This window comes from Chiloscyllium plagiosum, chromosome 5 (assembly GCF_004010195.1).
Source record: "Chiloscyllium plagiosum isolate BGI_BamShark_2017 chromosome 5, ASM401019v2, whole genome shotgun sequence".
Lineage (NCBI taxonomy): Eukaryota > Metazoa > Chordata > Chondrichthyes > Orectolobiformes > Hemiscylliidae > Chiloscyllium > Chiloscyllium plagiosum.
This window is the reverse complement of record NC_057714.1, coordinates 1893972-1921060: the sequence shown is the minus strand read 5'-3', so window position 1 is coordinate 1921060 and position 27089 is coordinate 1893972. Positions and strand designations below refer to the sequence as shown.

The 27089-nt window shown below is 39.4% G+C and overlaps 1 protein-coding gene across 1 annotated transcript in view; it reads left to right on the top strand.

Moving 5' to 3' along the window:
- ngly1 (N-glycanase 1) overlaps nt 1–26786 on the top strand; it is a 41056-nt gene extending 14270 nt beyond the window's left edge. The window contains exons 5-12 of the mRNA XM_043689464.1: nt 5037–5256; nt 12099–12220; nt 13241–13386; nt 18861–18971; nt 20539–20709; nt 24622–24807; nt 26060–26237; nt 26334–26786. Coding sequence (XP_043545399.1) covers nt 5037–5256; nt 12099–12220; nt 13241–13386; nt 18861–18971; nt 20539–20709; nt 24622–24807; nt 26060–26237; nt 26334–26518 — 1319 coding nt within the window. The 3' untranslated portion in view covers nt 26519–26786. The remainder of the gene's footprint in view (nt 1–5036; nt 5257–12098; nt 12221–13240; nt 13387–18860; nt 18972–20538; nt 20710–24621; nt 24808–26059; nt 26238–26333) is intronic.
- Nucleotides 26787–27089: the final 303 nt, after the last annotated feature.

The window sequence follows — 27089 nt, the reverse complement described above, 5'->3', positions numbered from 1 at the left end:
TTTCGTCCCTTGGCTAGGCGACATCATCAGTGCTTGGGAGCCTCCTGCGAAGCGCTTCTTTGTTGTTTCCTCCGGTGTTTATAGTGGTTTGTCCCTGCCGCTTCCGGTTGTCAGTTTCAGCTGTCCGCTGTAGTGGTTGGTATATTGGGTCCAGGTCGATGTGTTTGTTGATGGAGTTTGTGGATGAATGCTATGCCTCTAGGAATTCCCTGGCTGTTCTCTGAGTGGCTTGCCCTATGATAGTAGTGTTGTCCTTGTCGAATTCATGTTGCTTGTTGTCTGCGTGGTGTCGTTTCGTGGCTAGTTGATGTTCATGTATGCGGATTGTTAGCTGCCTTCCTGTCTTCAACCGGAAGCGGCAGGGACAGACCACTATAAACACCGGAGGAAACATCAAAGAAGCGCTTCGCAGGAGGCTTCCAAGCACTGATGATGTCGCCTAGCCAGGGGACGAAAAGTTTGCAACAAAAACTTCCAGCTCGGCGAACAGAACCACAACAACGAGCACCCGAGCTACAAATCTTCGCACAAACTTTGTTAGAGGTGTTCTGAGTGGCAGGATTTAAGTGCATTTGGAAAGGCAAGGATATATTAGGGATGTCAGCATGGCTTTGTGTGTGTGAAATCATGTCTCAGTTTTTGTTTGAAGAGGTGACAAAAAAAATTGAAGGCAGGCCAGGAGATCTTGTCTCTATGGACTGTATCAAAGCATGTAGTTCACGTGGGATTCTTGGAGATAATCAATTGTGTACAAAACTAGCATGATAGTAGAGGTTTGTTTTTCGGACTGGAGGACTATGACCAGCAGTGTGCCACAACGCTTGGTGCTGCGTCCACTGCTTTTCATCATTTATATTAATGATTTGGATGTAAATATGGGAGGTGTGGTTAGTAAATTTGCAGGTAACACCAAAATAGGTGGTGTTGTGGATAGTGAAGAAGATTCTCAGATTACAATGGGACCTTGATCAGAGGGACCAATGGGCCACAGAGTGGCAAATTTAGTTTAACTTAGATAAATGTGAGCTGTTAGATTTTGGAATGGCAAACAGGACTGTGTTGCCGAACAAAGAGACCTAGGGGTGCAGGTGTATAGTTTCTTGAACATGGAGTCACAGATTGGATGGGGAAGAAAGCAATTGGCACACTTGCCTTCATTGGTCAGAACACTTTGATATAAGTGTTGGGGTGTCATGTTGCAGTTGTACAGGAAATTGGTGAGGCCACTTTGGGAATACTGCTTTCAATTCTGACCGCCCTTCTATAGGAAGGATGTTGTTAAACATGGAAGGGTGCAGAAAGGATTTACCAAGATATTGCTGGGACTGGAGGGTTTGAGTTATAGGTAGAGGCTGAGTAGGGTGGGTTGTATTTTCCCCTGGAGTGTCGGAGGCTGAGGGGTGACCTTTATAGAGATTTTTCAAATCATGAAGAACATTGGTAGGAATAGACGAGGTCTTTATTTTTCTTGGGTGGGGGATTCCAAAACTAGAGGACATAAGTCCTTTTTAAAATCTTTTCCTTTTTCACCTTAAACCTAAGGGATAATGCAGAGAGTGGTGCATGTATGGAATGAGCTGCCAGAGGAAGTGGCGGAGGCTGGTACAATTACAATATTTAAAGGGCATCTTGATGAGTAGATGAATAGGAGTGGTTAAGAGGATATGGGTCAAATGCTGGCAAATCGGACTAGGTCAGATTGAGATGTCTGGGCAACACCGACAAATTGGACCACAGGGTCTACTTCTGTGCTGTATAACTCTAAAACATCTTGGGGCCAGAGTCCTTCTGTATATTTAACACTGTGATAGATTCTTGTTCAACAAGGGGACCAAGGGTAATAGGGAAAATGTAGGAAAGTGACAATGAGGAAAGTCAGATCAGCCATGCTCCTATTGAATGGCAAAGTGAACTTGAACAGATGAATAGCCGCCTCCTTTTCCTATTTGTTGTGGTCTCCCCTTGCATCGACTTCTAGTTACATCCTTAAGCAACTCTTGTCAAACCTGATTTCCATTTTATCAACCCTGTTGACTTTGTGTAATCCTGTCGATATTTTCTAAGTATCACTGTTATAATACTCCAGCATTTTCCCTTACACTGAGGTTAGGCTAACCTACTTACAATTCCTGGTTTTCTTCCTTTTTTTTAAATGTCAAGTTATATTTGCCACCCTCCAACCTGCTGGGACATCCAAAATCTCCAGAAGTTTGGAAGTTGACAAAGTACACATCCACTGTTTCCATTGCTGCCACTTTTTAACATCCCTGGGATATTCAGCCACTTGGGATGTCAGTTTTCTATCCCAAGGTTTCCAAATGGGCAAGTGAATTTAAGGTATTTGATTGTACAATCTCTGTCTTGTTTCTCTGTTAAATACAACCAATTTTACAAAACATTTCAGAGAAGTCGCTTTCCCATTCCTGAATGTGTATTTAATTCATTAGTGTATGATTTTACGAACCAAAATGATGGAATGTGCTCATTTATTGGCAATGGGATGCATATTTTATAATATATTCAAGACCAATCTATTATTTTGGCGTTAAACTCATTTATCTGAATTGAGATTTATAATCCAACACAGGTGGAGGCCATCTGGCCCAATTTATCTATGTCACCTCTTTGAAATAGCTATCCAATTAGTACTCTCTCCTCGTAGCTCTGCAAATTTATACTTTTACATTTTGAAGGTTATAAGTAAATTTGCTTCCATATGATAGGGTATCCCAAATTTGTTTTTTTTTTAAGAAAGTTTATAATATTTGTACCAATTATTTTAAATCTGTTTAATTAGATATGTTAATCCATCTATCACTGGATACAGTCTCTCTTTGTTTACACTATCAGAACTCTTCATTTATTTAATAATCTCTTAAACATAACATTTCTGCTCTATTTAGAGCAACCTTACCTGCTTTACTCTGTCCACTTAACCAAAGTCCTTTATCCCCTGTAGCATTTTAGGAAATCTCCTCTGCACCCCCGTCTAAGGTGTCAATAATAAGAATTAGATTAAATCTAAACATATGAATTAGGAGCAGGAGCAGTATCCTCCCTCTTTTTTTTGTGTTTGAGGCCTATGTATGGCAGGAACATCTGGAACCAGAAGTCAGTGCTGTGCTTGGTGTGCTGATGGTACACCCTTGGGAGTGCTTGCATGTCTTTGACTCCAGTGTTAACCAGGAATTTGGCTACCTGTGCTTTAAAAGTATTCAATGACCCTACCTCAGCTCTCCGGGGAAGCAAGTTCCAAAACGCCCAACCCTCAGAGGGTTCCTCCTGATCTCCATCTTTAATGGGACACTTAATAGAATAAAATTTACCTCCCTTTTTCTCCCACAAGGGGTCACATCCTTTCAGTATCAACCCCCTCGAGTCCTCTTGGGTTTTATGTGCTTAAATATGATCACCTGTTGTTCTTTGAAATTCCAAAGGATGCAGCCTGCAACTATCCAACCTCTCCTTGTACAATAAAACACCCCACCCTCTATTCTGGGTGTCTGTTGAGCCTGAGCAATGTTTCATTAAGATTGAGCATAAAATGTTTGCTTTTTGTACTGTTTGTTTTGGTATTAAAGGCAAGATCTATAGGCTTTTTAAAACCATCCTTCTCAAGTTGCACTAATCTTTGAAGATAGAAAACATACAAACCAGGTATTTTTGCTCTTTTAATGTTAAAATTATACAGTTGAGCTTATTCTGCCTTTTCGTTTTGCTCAGTAAAATGTGGGGTTTTTTCCACAAGGTGAGTGTCTTATTTCTGCTGTCTGTTACTTTACTTTTTATAATTCATTCTTTGGATGACAGCATGCATAGTTAAGTTAGCATATGTTTTCTGTCCCTAATTGACCTTGTGTGTTGGAGAGCCACTTTTCTGAGTGTAATTTGTGGCCTGTGAGGCCACTTCAGTCATGTTTCTCCTCATTACGTTATTCTGCCTAGCTTGTTGGAATCTCTTGCTCTCCCCCTTCTACTATTTGCTATATTTTTGAGCATTGTGCCATATGTGATGTTTTAAATTCAGACCTATTTGCCTAACTGTAGATAATTTGTTAAGAAGTGATCCAGTTGCTGCCCCTGGTGGACATCATTGTATACTTTTTCCATGCTCACCGTTACTCTTTTGGTCTTAACCAATTTCAGATCAAAGCTGCTACTGCAGCATTAGTTGCCTGGCCTTCAATTTTGATAATCATTTTTTCTTTTCATTTTTCCACTGCTGTCTCTCTAAAGGCATGATATTTCAGAGAAACAGTATGATTTTGCCGCATTTAATGTTGATATTCTGCAGTTGATCATATTTGTAAGTCTGTAACAGACACAACTTGTTTCCAATATGTTTCAGTAGGAAGAGGTGCTTTTTAAAAAAAAATCCTTCTACATATCATTAGCCTGAATCTCAACCCCCTAATGGTAGAGTGGTAAACTGATTTTCTCCAGGTTTCTACTTTTGGTCCTATGTAGTTTGGATGGTCGTATCTAGAATTTATGCTGTTACTAGCTTCACTTTCAGAGTCATGAGAGTGCGCACCTTCTCGCCACACCAAAGTGTGATAGCGTAGAAAATCTATGAAATATTGACAAATTTATGCCAATATTGGCACTATATCATTTCCAAGGACTTTTAATCTTATCTAATTTCTTAAATGAAATAGAGAAGCTAATTATTCTAGCTCAGTCATAGCCTGAGAGGAAAAGAAAGGTATCGTGAAAGTGTACCTTAACCTAGGTGTTGTTTTTTATGAATTTTTTTCGAAGGCATTGTTTCCAGGAATCTACCCGTCTGTGTGATAAGCAATTGCATGGATTAAATTTGGCTATCTACTTGGTATTGTTGTTTTCTTGATTTGTCATGGACCAGCAAGAGGAGCACTGTGGTAATTCTGCCTTCTGCCATAACTCTGATTTACTTTTCAGGGAGCCCTCTTCCTCGAGTCTCCTGTAGCCGATCTTGATTCTTGCTGTAGAGCTATCTTGTAAAATATTGAGGTTACAAAAGAACCTATATAAATTTAATATCTATTATTGCCTAGGGGCCACAGTAAAGCTGGAAGATTTTCTGTTATTGGAGCTTCTGCAGTGGTTTAAACAGGACTTTTTCCAATGGGTAGATGCTTTGCCCTGTAACAATTGTGGAGGAGCAACACAGGCATCAGGTTCACTTTCACCATCCAGTGAAGATCTAAGATGGGGTGCTCAAAGAGTTGAAAATCATCTTTGCAATAAATGTCACACCTCCAATCGATTTCCAAGGTACACATCTCTATAAAGTAAGGTTTGTGTAGAAGAATAACATAATTTAACCAGCAGAATTCACTTTCTGATTTGTGTACTATAATCATTTAGCTGACTGATTCACTGTGTACTTTGTTTAGGGCACATTGGATATTAATTTTATAAAATGCCTTCCTCGCCATTCAAATCTTCAGCTAAAAAGTGCAGCATGTAATAATTCTTAAATGTAAATTTGGCTTCAAGTATTTATCAGTTTCCATTTGTTCTTATTTATATTAGGGAGAGGAATAAGAACCTTTTTTTGAATGGATTGTTTTCACAATAAAAGCAGTTTGCTACCCTTCCTGAATCTATTGTATTCTTTGATTGTTTGATAGAATATAAATAAGTCCCAGTAGTTTCAGAAATAAGACACACAAACGTTTTCCACTGTATTGCACACTGCTTTTAAGTAGGTTTGTCTTTGAAATAATTACTATCTTGGAGTTTCACCCACCAGCAATTTCATTACAACACAACATCTGGGAATCTGAAATAAAAGCAGAAACTTCTGAAAATACTCAACAGGTCTGGCAACAGGTAGTTAGTTCAGAAATGAGATCTTGCCTTATTGGGCTTGGGACTGTCCCTAACAAATTATGATAAGCTTTTTATTAACTGGCATCTATGGGACCAGAAGTTTACTAGTTGATTGAATATTCCACTTGATCAAAAGGTCCATTTAAACACACTAAGAAAAGGGTAATGCAGGGGGTATACACATCAGTATACACACTTTTACAGTATAAAACATTTAAATAAAACTTATCAGCAGAAATCCTTCTCATTCGGACCATGAACTGACTACTTGGATCATCATCATGTAGTAAATGTCCGGTATTCCAGGTAGATAATTTTTGCTGGTTCCTTGAGTGCTGGTTAAAACAAGGTTTGCTGTATTTACACAAATTTCCTACAGCTGATGACCTAAGTAGTGAGATTAAATTTTTGTTCACAGGATGTGGCCATCGCTGACAAAGCTAGCATTTATTTCCTGTCCCTTTTATCCTTGAAGGTGTGGTCACCTATGTTTTTGAACTTCTGTAATCTTTGTCAGCTGTTTTGCTATCTTCCCATCTCGTGAACCTGTTTTAGAATCTAGGCAATTCAAGATTAGGACCAATGTATTCATTAAAACTGAAGTCGTTGCTTTTAAAACTATGGAATGTAGGCTGTCAGTCTATAATGATTTATCAGCTTTTATCCCATTTATTCTCAAAAAACTCGTAACAGTTTACAGAATGCATTCCTGGCACTGTACCCTTGATTATGTCTTTGAGTCTTCTGGTATGTAAAAGGATATAAAATACTTAATGTCTACCATTTACTTCCTGTTATAAATACTTCCAGTATTTGTCTATAAGGAACCCACATTTTCGCTAATCTTTTCTATATTGTAAAAACTCATGATCTTTTCAAAATACTGTATAATTTGCTTTCAATCTGTTTCCTCTGTTTGTTGAACATGCTGTTTTTGTTAAAATTTGCAGTCTTCAAATTTATTGCACTTTTTGTAACAATATTGTAAGGCTCATTTAAACTAAAACTACTCTTCTCCTAGCTGGTCCTGATTGTACCACTTTTTGCCCATGGATTTTTTCTTCCATTAAATGAATATGTTTGTTTAAAAATTATGAATGATTTATTTACTGTTTAAATGTCATTATCTTTTAATCCAGTTTCCAAATCTATATTGCCCAGTTTGCCCTCGTTCCTCTGTAATTGGCTTTGTTTGAATCTCAGACCTTTAATTTTTGTCTCAACCACATCATACTAAAATTCTATGAAATTCACCACGTCAATCATTCTTTACTAAGGAATTGTTACCAGTGAAATTACTTATTATGTGGTCTCTTCCGCAAAGCTAGATCCAAAATAGCCTCATTACTTGTTAGTTGCTCAAGATATTGTTTTATTCATGTTTGTTTGTTTGTTTGTTTGACATTGAAAAAGGCAAACATTTTTCAGAGAAACTATCATCTACTGTTGCCGTTGTCTGAGACTGCCCTCTGTTGAGTCTGATGGTTACAAACTTTACTGTCCCTTGTCTTCTTGGCCTAATCATCTTGTTCCTGATGCCCACTTCCTTTTCTGGGTTTTTAATGTGCTATCCAAGACCCAGCAATCTGATTGAATGTTTGTGGATACAGTGCCAGTCACTCCCTCCAATACTGAGCTGAGTAGCAGTACTGTGTAGTATCTACAAGAGGCATTGCAGAAATTCATCAGCATTCCTTAGTACCTGCCAAATTCATGACCACTAACGTCTACAAGGACAAAGGCAGCAGATATGAAATCACTACTGCCTGCAAGTTCTCTTTCAAGCCACTCACCATTCTGCCTTGGAAATATCATAATTCCTTCAGTGTTAGAAGTTAAGTCTGAATAGAACTTAGAATCCCTACAGTGTAGAAACAGGCCCTTCGGCCCAACAAGTCCACATCAACCCTCAGTAACCCGCCTAGACCAATACCCTACCCTATGTTTACCCCTGACTATTGCACCTAACCTACACATTCCAGAATACTATGGCTATTTAGCTTGGCCAATTCACCTAACCTGCACATCTTTGGATTGTGGGAGGAAACCAGAGCACCCAGAGGAAACCCATGCAGACACTGGGAGAATGTGTAAACTCTACACAGACAGTCGCCCCAGGTTGGAATCAAACACTGGTCCCTAGCACTGTGAAGTAGCAGTGCTAACCACTGAGCCACCATGCTGCCAAGTTGTCAAAATATTGGAATTCCTTCCCTAAAAACACTTAGTCTCCCCACAGCAAATGGACTGCAGAGATTCAAAAGGAGAACTCACATCACCTTCTCCAGGGCAACTAAGAATAGGCAATAAATGTTGGCTTAATCGGCAGCACGCATATCCCATGAAGAAATTTTTTAAAACTCTTGCTTCAAAGAGTATTATTTCACAACATTGAATTGAATATTATGTTTCTGATTGTATTTGCACTGTTGTTTTAGGACTGTATATAAGCAGTCAAATTTAAATGATATTACTAATGCTTTACTTCATCGGGTATTGAGTATGAGTTGGCAGGTCATGTTACAGTTGTAGAGGACTTTGGTTCAGCCACATTTGGAATACTGTGTACTGTTCTGGTCACCACATTACCAAAAGGATGTGGATGCTTTGGAGAGGGTGCAGAGGCGGTTCACCAGGATGTTGCCTGGTATGAAGGGCATTAGCTATCGAGAGAGATTGAGTAGATTAGGATTATTTTCCTTAGAAATACAGAGGTTGGGGGGGTGGGGAACCTGGTTGGGGTCTACACAATCATGAGCAGTGTAGACAGGGTGGATAGCAAGAAGCTTTTCCCCAGAGTGGGGGACTCAATTACTAGACGTCACAGGTTCAAGATGAGAGGGGAAAAGTTTAAGGAAGATGTGCAAAGAAAGTTCTTTATGCAAAGAATGGTGGGTGCCCAAAACTTCTACCAGCAGAGGTGGTAGATGCAGGCATGATAGTGTCATTTAAGATGTCTCTAAACATTGACATGAATAGGCAGGGAGCAGAGGGATACAAATCCTTTAGAAATAGGCAACAGGTTTAAAGAGAGGATCTGGATTGGCGCAGGCTTGGAGGGCCGAAGGGCCTGTTCCTGTGCTGTAGTTTTGATTTTTGTTTTTATTCTGTCCTGTTCTCAGTGCCTTTAAAGTGGGCCAAGAATTAACTGCTTCTAAGCAATTGGCATTTAATTGGGTTAAACATCATTGTTTCCAACAGCAGTTGCTCTATTTTCCCAATTAAATTAGCTTGTAGTTAACTACAGGATTGTTCGTATCAAAATAAAATGCAAAAATGAACCACAATTCCAGTGCGTCTACTATAGAATTTCTAAATTTTGACTTCCACTTCCAAAGCTACTTCATTGTGAACTTATCAATAAGCACCCGTAGCTTGTTATCTACATTCTAGGCTGTTAACGAGATTGTTAATCCATGAAGTGGAAGATAGAAAATAAAGTCCATGCAGGTGAAAAGAAAGCAATGTCATGGGCTGAGATACCAGAAATCCTTGAATGGATTTGAACGTAATCATTTTGGAGTTGAGGTGTTGATAGGTCAGCAAGCCTAGGGGAGATGTGGAAGAGGAACTTGATGCAGCTTATTATACTCGTAGTATAATTATGAATGAAATGTAGTTTTATGGAAGGTGGAATTTGGGAGTTCAACGAGACAAGGCTTGCAGTTGTCAAGTTTGGAAGTGATCAGAACAATGGATGAGTGTTGCAGCAGCAGTGGAAATAACTGGATAACTCAGCAGTCCTCGTGCTGAAGAAAATATGTAATCAGAAGCTCAGCTCTGAGTCAAAGAGGATGTTGAGATTGGTAATAGTTTTATTCAGCTCAAAGTAATGAGGCATTAGAATTTTTATTGGGGCCTGTTGCAAGAATTGGCTGTATATGAGAAATTGATCTTGGAGGGTTCAGGAATAATGGAGTTGGAGTTGAATTACCACATGAGGTGTTGTAATTATGATTAAATAAGTTTGAATTGAACAAAGCAGAGAAAACTCCATCCCATAAAATGCACAGTGGGAGAGGGATGCTGGAATAGGAATACGTAGAATTGTTTACCAGCACAGAAACTCACCACTTCACTAACTAGTACATGTCACCATTTGTGCTTCACTCAAACCTCCTTCCATCTAATTTACATGAACTGAGGACTAACTTTTTTTTGAGGAAGAGGTGACAATAATAGCAATGTGTAGGAAGGTGATGCTGTTAAAGGTGAGCAGACTGTTTATGCTGTTGGCTATTTAAATTCAGGAATAGTCCCCAATTCAGGAGAGCGTCGGGTGGATTCCACAGAAAGGCAGTACTCTCCAAAAGATGCTAAGGAAGACTGGGGAAAGTTTGGGTGAAGATTTGTAGCTCGGGTGCTCGTTGTTGTGGTTCAGTTCGCCGAGCTGGAAATTTTTGTTGCAAACGTTTTGTCCCCTGTCTAGGTGACGTCCTCAGTGCTTGGGAGCCTCCTGTGAAGCGCTTCTGTGGTGTTTCCTCTGGCATTTATAGTGGCCTGTCCCTGCCGCTTCCGGTTGTCCATTTCAGCTGTCCGCTGTAGTGGCCGGTATATTGAGTCCAGGTCGATGTGTTTGTTGATGGACTGGAGAAAAACTAATGATGGACATGTTCAGGATGGGGATCTATAGAAAATTAAGCTTTGTTGGTAATGGGAAGGTTGATTGTGCTGAAGGCAGCTGAGTAGATGATCTTGATCTTAGTTACAAAGAAATCTAAGTTCTATTTGTTAAAAGGGCAGGGAGCGATGGGTTTAAGAGGACAGTTGTTACTGGTGGAGAAAAGTCAGGTGGATGTTTACACTTCACCATGATATATGGTGCTTAGCTTTTGGTGATGGCAACGGAACTCTAGCGCATGATATGGCCTAGACAGATCTCTCAATGAATGATCAAACTCGTTGTGTGCAAGATAAATTGAAATCTGCAACCCTTGAGCTTGAATGGCTAACCAGAAATTTTCTTGAGCAAAGAGTATCATTGGCACTGGTAAAGGAGAGTGATAGGATTAATGGAGTAGGCAAGGAAGCAAATGAGAATACATCAACTCCAGGAGTATCATTCCTAATAGAGGAACTAGAGTTATAAAGATGTACAATACAGAAACATTTGGCCCGTATCCTTTAAATCCTTCCTATTCATATACCCATCCAGATGTCTTTCAAATGTTGCAATTGTAGCAGCCTCCATTACTTCCTCTGGCAGCTCATTTCAGACATTCACCACCCTCTGCATGAAAAAGCTGCCCCTTGGATCCCTTTTAAATCTTTCCCCTCTCGCCCTAAACCTATGTCCTCAAGTTCTGAATTCCCTTCTCTTTGCCTCCCCCACTCCAGGGAAAAGACCTTGCCTACTTACCATATCCATGCCTTTCATGATTTTATAAGGTCACCCTCAGCTTCCAATGCTCCAGGGAAAAGAGCCCCAGCCTATTTGGCCTCTCCCTATAGCTCAAATCCTCCAACCCTAGCAACATTCTTGTAGTCTTTTCTGAACCCTTCCAAGTTTCATAACATCCTTCTGATAGGAGGGAGACCAGAATTGCAGACAATATTCCAAAACTGGCCTAACCAAAGGCAAGATAGTTGGAAGTTAATGACTTGGAGGGATTTTATTCAGGGTTTGAAATGTGAAATGAAATAATGGATGGATGTATGAAAATGACTAGAATTGGCCTCCTTGTAATTAGGAATCAAGACTGTAAAATAGTAAGGCTAAAGATGGAGCCATGAACAGCGGCAAGGAAGTTTTCTAGGAAGGGGCAGGATCAGGAAGGACAGCAGAACAATGTACATAAAAAGAGAATATTTGCAGAAGATTAGTTGCTCATGCTACATGTTGATTTTGATTTTACTACTTGTGCTTTTCCCACATAGTAAATTGAATGTTGATTTACGTTGACTGTACTGATGTTGGATCACTCTAATAATTTAGACACAATGTGCCTCCATTTTCAGGAAGTTGAAATAATTCTAACCGTTCACTTTTGTTATCCAGGGGAACCTCAATTATCTGGCATGTGATTATCTGAATATCAGATTATCTGGCAAGATCACAAGGTCCCGGTGATGGACTAAACTATGTTATCTGGCATTTGGTTATCCAGTATTCAATTAACTAAACAAAATATTCCCTGCCAGTGTCCTTTAGATAACGAGGTTCCTCTGTAATCTGCTTTTGTGTACGTGAAAATATTTTTTTGAAAGTTATTCTCGGTCAAATTTGTTTACACAAGTTTGACAGTACGTTAACTTTGTCTTTTATGCTCTCAAATATGTAGATATAATCATGCTGAGAAGTTATTGGAAACCAGGAGGGGACGTTGTGGAGAGTGGGCTAACTGTTTCACACTTTGCTGCAGAGCCATAGGATTTGAAGCCAGATATGTTTGGTGTACAACAGGTAAAATACTGTGTATTTGTAAAGTGCAAATTTAATAGTGAAGATGGTATTTACTTTTCAAAATGACAGCTATTTTGTACTAATTTCAAAAAATTATCAAAATAACTGAGCAGTGGTTTTCTAACATTCAGACAGTTAATTTATGGCAGAACAGGATAAACATAATGTTTCACATTTCTGCATAACATCATGCAATTTAAAGCTTTTGATGTATACATATTTTGCTGAAAAATATACATTTACTTGCTAAAATAAAGAGAGAGCTCAAACATCTGTTATCATTTATGCTAATGTAGAGTTAATTATAACATTGTTACAATTAAGCCACACCCTCCAAAATTAATTTCTAACCTTTCCAATAAATGGACTTGTAACATAATCACTACTTTCCTCATTTCTTAACCTTGCTGTAGTCTGTGCCAAGAAAATGGATTTTTTTTTTTGCTAATCACCCTTCTTTCCCAGAATGTGTAATGTTGTCACACTTTCTTCTATTCATAGACTTGCCTTTGGATTTAGCTGATACCATTCCTAAAAAAACAAATGTCCTATGCATAAATGTCTAATACCAATTGTTTTATTCTTTATTTGGTTGTGGGTTTTTTTTATGTCCATTCAATTTTGACTCAGCATGTTTGCCTCTGAGTTAAAACTGTGTTTAATTCACGGCCATGTTAATTACATATTTTTAAAGACATTGAGAATGAAAACTACACAATACTTGCAAATTCTAATGCACTCGAATCCCTGGCATCAGCCTTTTGTAAAATTAACCAAAATCTGATAATGTAAAATAATTGCTCAACAGCTATCTGCTTTAACTGCAATTTAAATTCAATCAGGTATAGTTGATAGGTTCTTTTTGGCATTGTTCTGAATGAACTGCAGAGGTGGGGTCATCCACAATATTGGACGTGTGAAGTAAGAAAACCAGTCCTTTCACCTAGTTCAGTTCGTTATTGCAGCTATAAGCAGAAGGCTAGTTTTGATAATGTAACTCGATATTCGTTGTCTTTTCAGATCATGTATGGACTGAGGTATACTCAAACTCCCAGAAGAGGTGGTTGCATTGTGATCCCTGTGAAAATGTCTGTGATAAACCACTCCTGTATGAAGTTGGATGGGGAAAAAAACTGTCTTATGTTTTTGCATTTTCGAAGGATGAGGTAAGTTTGTGCTTAAATAAATCCTGATTAGATGACAATCCCTTGAATCTATTGCTTGATAACAATGACTTTAAAGGATTTGTGAATTGTGTTCCTCTGGTCTTTAACATGATGCAGGTTCTGGAAATAAGGGGAGACATGGTAGTAGCAAAGTACTAATAAATACTATTTGAATCAGTTGTTTACTTTTTCATCGGTGGATTAAAATCTTATTTAGCAGTTAAATAAATAACGTACTTGATATTCACAATATGACTTTATCTAGAATATCGTGTGCAATTCTGGTCTTCCTATCATAAAGATGTTGTGAAACTTGAAAGGGTTCAGAAAAGATTTACAAGGATGTTGCCAGGGTTGGAGGATTTGAGCTATAGGGAGAGGCTGAACAGGCTGGGGCTGTTTTCTCTGGAGTGTCGGAGGCTGAAGGGTGACCTTATAGAGGTTTACAAAATTGAGAGGCATGGATAGGATAAATAGACAAAGTCTTTTCCCTGGGGTCTGGGAGTCCAGAACTAGAGGGCATAGGTTTAGGGTGAGAAGGGAAAGATATAAAGGAGACATAAGGGGCAACGTTTTCACGCAGAGGGCGGTATGTGTATGGAATGAGCTGCCAGAGGATGTGGTGGAGGCTGGTACAATTGCAACATTGAAAAGGCATTTGGATGGGTATATGAATAGGAGGGGTTTGGAGGGATATAGGCCGGGTGCTGGCAGGTGGGACTAGATTGGGTTGGGATATCTGGTCGGCATGGACAGGATGACCGAAGGGTCTTTTCCCATGCTGTACATCTCTATGACTCCATGACTTTATTTATCTATCTTTATTTATGTTCACATTTTAAATCTGTTCTGTCCTGACCCTACATCTAAATTTTTTCATTTATTGTATCTGGAAGTGTAGTCTTGGTTGACTTTCCCAATCAGACTATGAGAATATGGAAACATGTTAAACTATTTATTAGCTATCGCATTTAGCAATATAGTGAGGGATAAGCTCATATCATGAATGACAGGTAACCTGCTCTAACAAAGGGAAGCTCACTTATCTCCCTGAAATTCAATAGCACCATGGTGTCCAAAATTGTCACCACTAGCACCTTGATGGTCCAACTGACAAGGACCTGATTGTACCAATCATATCAATATAACTACCAAAAGGAGGGTAAAAGCTTCAGCAAGTGTCTAATTTCACCACAAGGGCTCTTGATCATATACAAGGCTCAATTCAGGAATGTGGTGGACTACTGGTTATTTCCTGAGTGGGTTTAACTGCACCATTTCAAAAACCGTTCCAAGTAGGGTAACTCATTGGTGCCTTTGTCATTTGACTAATATCTATAACCTTCAATCACTGCTACTGGACACAAAGTTTAATGAATCGTCTAGAGTATTCAATGTAACCACTTCGTCACGGTCCTACATTTTGACTTCTAGTAAGACAAGAACTTTGATATTGTGGAAACACCTCATCTCCAAGCCATGCCCTGATTTAATATAAATTAACATTCCTCCATCCCAGGATTTCCCAAACTATCACCATTGTGAGGACAGCATTGACACGAGGATTATGGCAACTCAGCAAAGCACACAACCAATTTCTATTTGCCTCAAGTGTAGTTTTTGTCAGTTCAACAAAGATATTTTTAAACAACCCGTTCAAACATGTTATGATACACCTCTGGAGTAGGATAGCACGGACTTTGTTTTATCTGAAGATCTGTTTGAACCATCCTAGTGCCATTCAACTGATCTATCCCTCCAATTTTCATAAATGAGTCAATCATTAAGGATATTCTGCATTACTGTGAACCATTTTGCTGAGGCATAGACTTCATCAAAGTTATTGTGTAAGGGTTACTTAATTTCAAACTTTCACTACAACGTCATTTTGTAGCCATCTCAATTCTGATGCACTAATGCATATCCAGGGTCGCTGTATCAATTAGGACTTTTTTTTCTCTTATACAGCTTCAAACAGCTCTCAAAATTAGTCGAATAGCGTCGCTGTAATCAAATAATTGTTGGGAAATTTGCTTTAAGATCTGTTCATTAAGGACAAAGGGATAACTAGGGAGAGAATAGGGCCGCTGAAAGATCAGCAAGGCAGCCTTGGAACAGCACAAGATGGGGGAGATCTTAAACTAGTATTTTGCAAGAGTGTTTACTGTGGAGAAGGACATGGAAGATTATAGAATGTGGGGAAATAGATGGTGTCATCTTGAAAAATGTCCATGTTACAGAGGAGGGAAGTGCTGGATATCTTGAAACTCAAAGGTGGATAAATCCCCAGGACCTGATCAGGTGTACCCGAGAACTCTGTGGGAAGCCAGAGAAGTGATTGCTAGGCCTGTTACTGAGATATTTGTATCATCAATAGTCACAGGTGAGGTGTCAGAAGACTGGAAGTTGGCTACTGTGGTACCACTATTTAAGAAAGGTGGTAAGGAAAAGCCAGGGAACTACAGACTGGTGAGCCTGACATCGGTGATAGGCAGGTTGTTGAATGGAATCCTGAGGGACAGGATTTGCATGTGTTTGGAAATGTAAGGACTTATTAGGGATAGTCAACGTGGCTTTGTGCATGGGAAATCATATCTCACGAACTTGACTGAGATCTTTGAAGAAGTAACAAAGAGGATTGATGAGGGCAGAGTGGAGAATTTGATCTATATGGACTTCAGTCAGGCATTCGACAAGGGTCCTCATAGTAGACTGATTAGCAAGGTTACGTCACATGGAATTACAGGGAGAACTAGCTATTTGGATACAGAACGGGCTCGAATGTAGAAGACAGGGTGGTGGTGGAGAGTTGCTTTTCAGATTGGAGGCCTGTGACCAGTGGTGTGCCACAAGGATCAGTGCTGGGTCCGCTGTTTTTCGTCATTTATATAAATGATATGGATGTGAACATAGGAGGCATATTTAGTAAGTTTGCAGATGACACCAAAATTGGATGTGTAGTGGTCAGTGAAGAAGGTTACTTCAGAATACAATGGAATCTTGATCAGATGGGCCACTGGGCTGAGGAGTGGCAGATGGAATTTAATTTAGCTAAATGTGAGGTGCTGTATTTTGGAAAGGCAAATCCGAGCAGGGCTTATACATTTAATGCTGGGGAGTGTTGCTGAACAAAGAGACCTTGGAGTGCAAGTTCATAGCTCCTTGAAAGTGGAGTCGCAGGTAGATAGGATAGTGAAGAAGGCATTTGGTATGCTTTCCTTTACTGGTCAGAGCATTGCGCACAGGAGTTGGGAGGTCATGTTGCGGCTGTACAGTACATCAGTTAGGCCACTTTTGGAGAACCGTGTGCAATTCTGGTCTCCCTCCTATGGGAAGGATGTTGTGAAATTGGAAAGGGTTCAGAAAAGATTTACAAGGATATTACCAGGGTTGATGTATTTGAGCTATAGGGAGAAGCTGAATAGGCTGGGTCTGTTTTCTGTGGAGTGTCGGACGCTGAGGGGTGACTTTCTAGAGGTTTATAAAATCATGAGGGGCATGGATAGGGTAAATAGACAAGGTCTTTTCCCTGGGGTGAGGGAGTCCAGAACTGAAGAGCATAGGTTTAGGGTGAGAGGGTGAAAAATTTAAAAGGAACCTAAGGGGCAACATTTTCAAGCAGAGGGTGGTACGTATATGGAATAAGGTGCCAGAGGAAGTGGTGGAGACTGGTACAATTACAATATTTAACAGGCATCTGGATTGGGTATATGAATAGGAAGGGTTTAGAGGGATATGGGCCAAGGACTGGCAAGTGGGACGAGATTAGGTTGGGATATCTGGTCAACATGAACAAGTTGGACTTAATGGTCTGCTTCTGCACTGTACATATCTCTGACTCTTGTCAAATATTTACTCTCATAATGTCTTGCTGCAATCTCAATTTCAGTTTCTGAAGGTAAAGTTTCGCAGACCTCAAAGTTTATAGCACAGAATCAATTAGCCATCTATGCCATGTCAAGAATTACCAGGCCAAGGACTCTTCTACCAAATTGCTCAGTGTTCTCGGGTTATCCTGAAATACTCAGTTAATTATTAGTTTCTTCTTATCTTACATATGTTACAAAATTCTTTTTCCTTCCACTCGCATCTCTAACGACACAAGTTTGACACTGAGACTAAAATTATCTGTTCTGCTGCATCACTGTTTCTAGCCCTCGAATTGTGTATTTCTGTATTTGCATCCTATCTGCCCTTTCAAACCCATCTTGTCCATTAGATCTACTTCCTATTCTCCTTCCGTTTTAAATCTGCTGACACCAGCTTTTTCTGAAAAAATCCATTACACCTTGTCTCCAACTTGCCTTTCCTTGAAAAATCCATGTGTGTTTTTGCCTCTTAAGTCCATTACTATCTTTTCACAAATCCATAAAGTCTGTAATCCAGTTTAAGAGCTTGTTTTCAGCACTGATGCCACCTTTATGTATGTCATAATATGACTGTGACTGTGGTACTTTTTGTTTGTCCTTCTCCACCTCTCTGAATTTGATATGGTCAATTACTTCATAATTGTTTAATGTCTCTTTGATTTTCAGATGACTTTGACTAGTTTCATTCTTCACATTTCAATCATAGCCAGAATGTCTTAATGCCACAGTTTCTCATACTGATCCTATATACGTTCCCCTTACCCAAAGATCTATTCTTGCCTCTCTACTAGTTGTAAGTTACATGCTGCTACATACCATCAGCCAAGATATGATGCAAGATTCCAAGTGTAACTCGTAACACTTGACTCACCCTCAACAATTCCAATTTTCAACTTTTCTACTGCCTGTGTATTTAACATCGAAACTTGGATGAGCTATGGTTTCCTCCTTTTCAATATTGGGAAGCTCTGACCACACTGCAAATTCTGTTCTGTCTCACTCATTACATACTCAACCCTGACCATACTCGCAATGTCTGAAGCCATAGACTGTTTGCAATCTGCAGTCATTTGTGACTTCTACATCTTTATCTCCTCCATCTCCATGACCTCCATGACTTAAATTGCTGAGTTTGAATCTTGTCTAAACTTATCTACCACTGAAGCTACGATCTATGTTGGCACCTCTAGATTCAACTGTTCCAATGCTTTGCTGGTCATTCTCACATCTTTTTTTTCCCCTGCATAAACTTGAGCTTATTGAAAACTTTACTGTCTTCAACCACCTTGTCATGTCTGCCAGTCCAACCATGTTTCAAATTTAAACTTCTCATCTTCATGTGCAAATTAATTTCAGTTCAATTGTGGCCTTGCCCTTGTCTGTTTCTGTAACTGTTACCAGCCCTACAGACCTCCAAGAATACTCTTTATTCTTTTGAACTCTGGACCTTTGTGCAACCCATCTTTCTTTACCATTACTATTTGGTGGCCAGATCTCATCTATCCAGACCCAGGATTCTAGAATTCCCTCCCAAAGCTTCTCTCTCCTTTAAGTCTCTCAATAAAACTTTCCTCTTTGACAATGCAGCTCCTTATATCATTTCAGTTGGTTGATGTTACCTGGAGATACTCCTGCAAACATAAAGAGCTTCTGACTCGCAGAACCAAACTCCACGAGGGATTACTGCGAGAAACTATTAATAAGTTAAATTCTGAGGTCAGTGTCTCACTTTTTTTGTATGCTAGTTTGAATGCTATGTGTGAATGCACATGTGTATTCATGATTTTTTTTTCTTAAGAAATGATATACAAATTGTCTATGCAAAAGGTAACAAGCCACCGGTTCCTACAAGTAATATATACAATGAACTCTTGATTCAAAGTCAATTCTTGCAATTAACTGACTTTGAACTTTTGAGCATTTATTTTCCAATTTGCTGTTTGTATTGCTTAATATAAGTTACAGCGTTGTTTATTAAAATCAGTTTGAATCAACTGAAACTGATTCAATGTCTTAAGAATATGTAAATGTAATGTTACTAATAGTTCAATTATTTATGATACATCTTTCCTTTCCTGCTCTCAAACCAGGTCTCTTACAGATGCATTCTTAAATCTCTCAAATTCGGCCTTCTGTATAAACAGGAAATGGTCAGGAATCAACTTCAGTCCTGCCTCAACAGCACTTTCCTATCCTAATAAGCCCCAATTCCCTTAGTGCCCAAAAATTTATTCAGAACGGAGATTGGAATACTCATCGACTCAGCATTCATAGCCCCATAGTATTGAAAATTCTAAAGATTTGCAATGCTTTGAGTGACAAATTTTCTCCAGATCTGTATGCTAAATAGCCAACACCATGTTCCATCTTGTGGAACCAACCTCTCAGCATCTGCCCTGTCAGGACCCTTCTTTTATTTCCTGACAAAATTTCAATGAGATCCCCCTATGATTCTTCTGAACACCAGAGAATAGAAGACAATTAAATTTTAACTTCTCTCTGAGGCCAGTCCTCCGATCCTTGGGATCAGTCCAGTGAACTTCAGTTGCACTTCCTTTAAGACAAATATTTCCGTTCTTAAGTAAAAAGATCAAACTAACTTCAAAAGCCCATAAGTGGATCATTTGGAGGATTTGAGCTATAGGGAGAGGCTGAATAAGCTGGGGCTATTTTCCGTGGAGCGTCGGAGGATGAGGAGTGACCATGTAGAGGTTTATAAAATCATGAGGGACATGGATAGACAAAGTCTTTTCCCTAGAGTGGGGGAGTCCGAAACTAGAGGGCGTAGATTTAGGGTGGGGGGCAAAAGATATAAAAGGGACCCAAAGGACAATTTTTTCATGCAGAGGTTGGTGCGTGAAATGGAATGAGCTGCCAGAGAAAGTGGAGGAGGCTGGTACAATTGCAACATTTGAAAGGCATCTGGATGGGTATTTAAATAGGAAGGGTTTAGAGGGATAAGGGCCTAGTGCTGGCAAATGGGATTAGATTAGGTTGGGATATCTGGTCGGCATGGACCAGTTGCACTTAATAGTCTTTACCGTGCTGTACATCTCTGACTTCTTTATTCCTACTCTGACCCCCTTGCAATTAAGCTAATGTTCTGTTTGCATTCCTAATTACTTGCTGTTCCTGCATTAGACCTAATCAGTAAGATATTTGTTGAGTGGGATTTATTTAATAAAATTTGTCATATAAAATGAATGAAACAGTTTGGAAAACACCACTAATCTGTTTGATTAAGTTGAAACTTGGTTCCATATACATTGTTTTATAATTTCAGAGAAAACACTTCCTTCCACAAGACAGGAAACAGGAGCTTTTAGAAAGGCAGATTGTTGAACTTGTAGAATTCATTTCACCAAAGACCCCAAAACCAGGAGAACTTGGTGGGAGGACATCAGGCTCTGTACTTTGGAGAGTAGCCAGAGGAGAAACTGGAGCCCTTGTTCAGGTTGGTAATGATTTAAGTTGCTGCTTAAGCTCAACTTCTAATTCAAGGCATTGTATTCAGATTATTAGAATCATAGAAACTCTACAGTACAGAAAGAGGCTTTTTGGCTCTTTGAGGCAAAAGTGTCTATTCCTGATGAAGGGCTTTTGCCCGAAACGCCAATTTTCCTGCTCGGATGCTGCCTGACCTGCTGTGCTTTTCCAGTACCACTCTGATCTAAACCCTCTTTTTGGCTCTTTGAGTCTGCACTAACCCTCCAAAGCTCATCCCACCCAAATCCAACTCCTTACCTCATCCATGTGACCCTGCATTTACCATGGCTAACCTTCCTACCCTGCACAGCCTGGATGCTATGGATAATTTAGGCCAATTCACCTAACCTGCACATCTTTGGACTGTGCAGACCAGGGGAGAATGTGCACACTACATACAGATAGTCGGGCGAGGGTAGAAAAAAGCTGTGGGACAGCAGTGCTGCCCTATTAAAAGCTGTACATTTTGATTTAAAAGTCTGTATGCCTTGGCTGTGGAGTCAGGAAAAAAAAGGGTTACTGTTTTTGGTTGCTGTTGTGGTCTACCTGTGAGGATATCAGTTGAACAAAATCTACTTAATCTTTGTGTTTGTTCTTCTGACTAGATGCTAGCCTCCCTAGCTGGGAGTGTGGATGAAAAATAGCAGTTGTATTAAGATATGTGCTTCTCTCACACATAGGAACACAGAAATATAAACTAGCTCCTTGTCTTGATTTTTGTTCTCCCCAACTACAAATTTAATTGGGCCAAGCCATCTCACTCATGTCAATGCTGTCAATCTTGATTCACAGACCTGTAGATTACAGCATTTCAAGTGTTTTTCAAATACTCCTTAAATACATTTGGGGATTCTGCTTCTATCACCCTTTTAGAAGTTGACTTCCAGATGCTGACCACCCTATGGATGAATTGTTTTCATTTTCTAATTCAGCTTTAGTCTCTCTACCAACTACTTTTAAATCTTAGCAAGTTTTGAGAAGATTTGTAGCTCAGGTTGAGGTTCTGGATGTAGGTTTGCTCGCTGAATTGGAAGGTTCAGTTACAGACCTTTTGTCACCATACCAGGTAACATCAGTGAGCCTCCGGATGAAGCACTGGTGGTATGGCCCGCTTATTATTTGTGTTTAGATTTCCTTAGGTTGGTGACTGCATTTCCTTTGGTGATGTCATTTCCTGTGGTGACATCATTTCCTGTTCTTTTTCTCAGTGGGTGGTAAATGGAATCTAAGTCAATGTGTTTGTTGATAGACATCTCGTTGGAATGCCATGCTTCTAGGAATTCTTGTGCGTGTCTATGTTTGTCTTGTCCTAGGATGGATGTGTTGTCCTAATCGAAGTGGTGTCCTTCCTCATCTGTATGTAAAGATACTAGTGAGAATGGGTCATGTCTTTTTGTGGTTAGTTCATGTATCCTAATGGCTAGTTTTCTGCCTGTTTGTCCAGTGTAGTGTTTGTTACAATTCTTGCAAGGTATTTTGTAAATGACATTGGTTTTGCTTGTTGTCTGTATTGGGTCCTTCAAGTTCATTAGCTGCTGTTTTAGTGTGTTGGTGGGTTTGTGGGCTACATGATGCCAAGAGATCTGAGTAGTCTGGCAGTCATTTCTGAGGTGTCTTTGACATCAAGGTGGGTGGCTAGAGTTTCTGGACATGTTTTGTCTGCTTGTTTGGGTTTGTTGCTGAGAATTCGGCGGACTGTGTTCGTTGGGTACCCGTTCTTTTTTAATACACTGGAATAATTTATAGGTGATTTTCCTCAGCTCTTCATAATTCCTCTGTGCTGCAGAGTGTGGTGGCTCATTGAAATAATGTTCTAATGGAGCTTTGTTTGTGGATGTTGGGATGATAGCTTCTGTCGTTCAGTATTTGGTCCATATGTGTTGTTTTCCTGTAGATGCTGGCTTGAAGTTCCCCATCGGCTGTTCGCTCTACTGTGATACCTGAGAATGGCAGTTTGTTGTTGTTTTCCTCCTCTTTAGTGAATTTTATGTCAGTAAGGGTATTATTAATGGTCTTGAAGGTTTCTTTTAATTTGTTTCATTTAGTGATGACAAAGGTGATGTCCACGTAGCGGACCCAAAGTTTGGGTTGGATGGTTGGCAGAGCTGTTTGTTCAGGTTTCTGCATTTCTGCCTGTGCTAAGAACCCTGATATTGGAGATCCCGTGGGTGTTCTGTTGGTTTGTTTGTAGGTTTTGTTGAAGGTGAAGTGGGTGGAAAGGCCTTGGGTCCACTAGCTTGCCGATTGTCCTTGCCGATGAAGTTGGTGGTGTTTGGTGTATGTGTCTTTGCTTCTTCTAATAGCATAGTCAGTGTTTCCTTGGCCAGGTTGATGTTAATGGATGTGAACAAGGCTGTTGTGTTCAAGGAGACCATTATTTCATCCTCTTCTATTTTGGTGTCTTTGGTCTTCAGGAATTCTTGGGTGGAGTGGATGGAGTTGCATGAGTCTTCGAAGTGTTTGTCTTTGGTGTGTAACTCCTTGGCTAATCTGTAAGTTGGTGTTCCAGGTAGCGAGACTATGGGTCTGAGGGGGGGCTCCCGGTTTGTGAATTTTGGGTAATCCATAGAAGAAATAATGTCCTATTTATCTTGATCACTTTTATCTACCTGTCCTGAAATCCTTTGGGATCCGTGGACATGAACTCTGAAATCTCTGTCTTTGTACCTTTCTCAATATCCTATTTATTGTGTATTTCCTTCTCTTAATTAATCTGTTCAAATGTATTCCCACACATCTCTCTGGATTGAATGTCATTTTTGGCCACCTGAATAGGCTGTCTATTGATATTTTCTTGCATTCCACAATTTTTTTCTTCAGTATCAATGACGCGAGTCATTTTCATACATTTTATAAATTTTTAAAAGATGCTACCTCTGTTTAAAATAAATGACATGACACAAACCGATAGGGATCCAATACCATGGAACTCCACTGAAAATGGCCTTCCAGTCACACAAACATCTTTTGCCCATTACACTTGCTGCCGCTGAACCAATTTTTGATCTTGGTTTCACATTGCCTTGGATTCCCGTAGCCTTTAGTCTACCATGTTAAGCATTTTCAAAATCTTGCTAATTTCATGTGGACTACAACAAATCTTAGCAGGACTTAATGGTAAGGTCCTAGGGAGTGTTGCTGAACAAAGAGACCTTGCAGTGCAGGTTCATAGCTCCTTGAAAGTGGAGTCGCAGGTAGACAGGATAGTGAAGATGGCGTTTGGTATGCTTTCCTTTATTGGTCAGAGTATTGAGTACAGGAGTTGCAGCTGTACAGGACATTGGTTAGGCCACTGTTGGAATATTGTGTGCAGTTCTGGTCTCCTTCCTATCGGAAAGATGTTGTGAAACTTGAAGGGTTCAGACAAAATTTACAAGGATGTTGCCAGGGTTGGAGGATTTGAGCTATCGGGAGAGTCTGAACAGGCCGGGGTTGATTTCCCTGGAGCGTCGGAGGCTGAGGGGTGACCTTATAGAGGTTTACAAAATTATGAAGGGCATGGGTAGGATAAATAGACAAAGTCTTTTTCCTGGGATCGGAGAGTCCAGAACTAGAGGGCATAGGTTTAGGGTGAGAGGAGAAACATATAAAAGAGACCTAAGGGGCAATTTTTTCACGTAGAGGGTGGCACGTGTATGGAATGAGCTGCCAGAGGAAGTGGTGGAAGCTGGTACAGTTGCAACATTTAAGAGGCATTTGGATGAGTATATGAATAGGAAGGGTTTGGAGGGATATGGGCTGGGTGCTGGCAGGTGGCACTGGATTGGGTTGGGATATCTGGTTGACATGGACAGGTTGGACCGAAGGGTCTGTTTCCATGCTGTACATCTCTATGACTCTGTATCAGGCATGGTTTTTCACCACTTTTTTTTCTGAACAGAATACTGGATTCACTTTCGTTGCTACTGAGAAAGAAAAATCAGCAAAGTCTTTTCATCTTAAGTACAATGTAGTAGAAAATTATTATATTCGGATTTCCAACAATAATGAAATCATTAATGACTGGGAAAAAGGTGTATGGAAAATGGATTCTGTGATTCGGAAAGTGGAAGAAGACTGGAAAATGGTATGGGCTTGCAACAGTGTTTTTTTCATTTGAGTATATCTTTGTAGATTCAATGGAAATTCTGATAAATTTTGAATTCTATTCCAAAGTTAAGCTCAGTGGATGAAGCAGATTAGAGTCTCTGATGATAAACTTTATTCTGAGCATTTTTGCATCAGGATGTCTGAAAGGGTATTTGTGTTTTCTGATTAATTCCCTTTGAAGCAAATCGATTTGTCTGATTGGAATAGTGTTGTGGAGTGTGTGTGAACAAAATGAAAGTTCCTCATATGAGTCTGGCTGCAACTCATTATTGTAAGGATTCATTGGCTCAGATCTTATCATGAAAAGATAGTTGCAGCAAAGTAGATGGGTCCCATGTCGCATGTCCTGACACCGTTGACTCTTTGGGAAACCTCTGGGCAATTCCCAGCATCTGTTACACTTCCAAAAAATCCCAAATGCTTGAGTTAGCAGTACAGACTTTGGAGAGTCCTGACTATTATTAGCTAGCCAGGAAAGGTTGTAGGGATTAAAGCCTGCTTTGATTCCTGGCCAACCATAAGATTGACTCTTCTGCCATCACCAATCTAACTCCCATCCCCTACCTCTTCCTCAAAATCTTAAGTAAGTCTTCCAACTTACTTAATTGGCAACTGTACCCTATCACCCACCTGGTGCCTCTATCCCCTTACATACTTACCTAGGTGATGCTGTTTTAATAATATTAAGAGGGTGGCACGTGTATGGAACCCTCTCCTTTTTAAGATGGAAATAATTTTTCTCCTCTCCAAGCATTGTTATTCTGTGAAATTTTCTTCCTCAGAAAGGAATGGAGGTGTGTTTAAATTAGATAGACTATTGATAGACAAAGGATTTAAGGGTCATGGGTGGAGGTGCAGGCACAAAGTTGAATTTGAGACTACTACCAGATCAGTTAATGGCTCCCATTCACTAGGTTTTGAATGGTGGATCAGACTTGAATGGCCAAGTAGCCACCACCTACTCTTAAATAATTAATTACTAAATAATTCAGCTTTACCAAAGTAGTATCAAAGTTTAAATGGTAGTTAATGGAAATTGACCTCTTTATTTACAGACACAGGTCAATGGTATAGATTGGTGAAAAGGTTTTTGAATTATTTGGTCATTCAGTTGCTTATCACTGCTATAGCTGAACATGACTCCTTCTGTAATATAAGCATAATCCGACTTGTTGTAAAAGCTTTTACTGTGTACTACTTAATGCAGTATATTTCTTTGTCTTGCCCAGGTGTACTTAGCTCGCACAGAGGGGTCATCATGTGCCAAAGTCAGTTGGAAGATTGAATGTGGTTCAGTGGGTCTAAGGATTGACAATGTCTCAATTCGATCCAGAAGCCAGACATTTCAAACTGGAAATGTTCAATGGCATCTAAGTTCAAATTTGGTCAGCGTAGACCTAAATGGAGGTCTGTATTGCACTATTATTGAGTTTGACAATTTATTTTTTAAAAATGCAGTACAGTAACAAGTTCTTAATTTTTACATATCTTTCTTGAAATTAGATGAAAATACATATTCATTTCCTGATTTTGATGGATCGACTGAATTAATTTTGGAGGCAGAGCTAAGTGGTGGAGAAGGCGATGTTGCATGGCAGCACACCCAACTCTTCAGGCAAAGTTTGACTGATCATCAGGAATATCCCATGGAAATCATTATAACTTTTAAGGATATTTCGACTGTGTGAATTATCATTAGCATAGTTTTCAAATTACTCAAACCATGTATTTTTTATATTATTCAATAGAAGCATTTGCACTAAAACAATATTTTTATGACCGTACTCTTGGATGTTGTTGAGACTTTCTGATTCTTTATTAGAACTTGTGATGGGATCACCTGTAGAAAAATACTTGTACTATGTGGTGAATAAAACTTGATAACTTGTATTTTGTACCATTCTAAGTGTTGATGAAGTATCTAATGGCCTCTCAAATTAAAAATGTTGCAGCACAGATTAGCTTCTCCATATATTTGTGTGACCACACCTTAAAAGAAAGTAATTAGATATTGACTTTGGTTAGCTATCTTCAGAACATGATGAGGCAATATAGAAATACAGGGTTTTATTTTAGTATTACATTTTAAATTACTATTACACACCATAATATTAACCTATGTTAGTCAAATATATATATATATATTAATAATGAGTATTTTGGGATCTCTCCTGGATTTCTTTTCATAAAGATTCAACAACTCCTATTCATTCTTAGTGGAGAAAAAATAATCATATGGCCTTGACTGTATCTTTAACC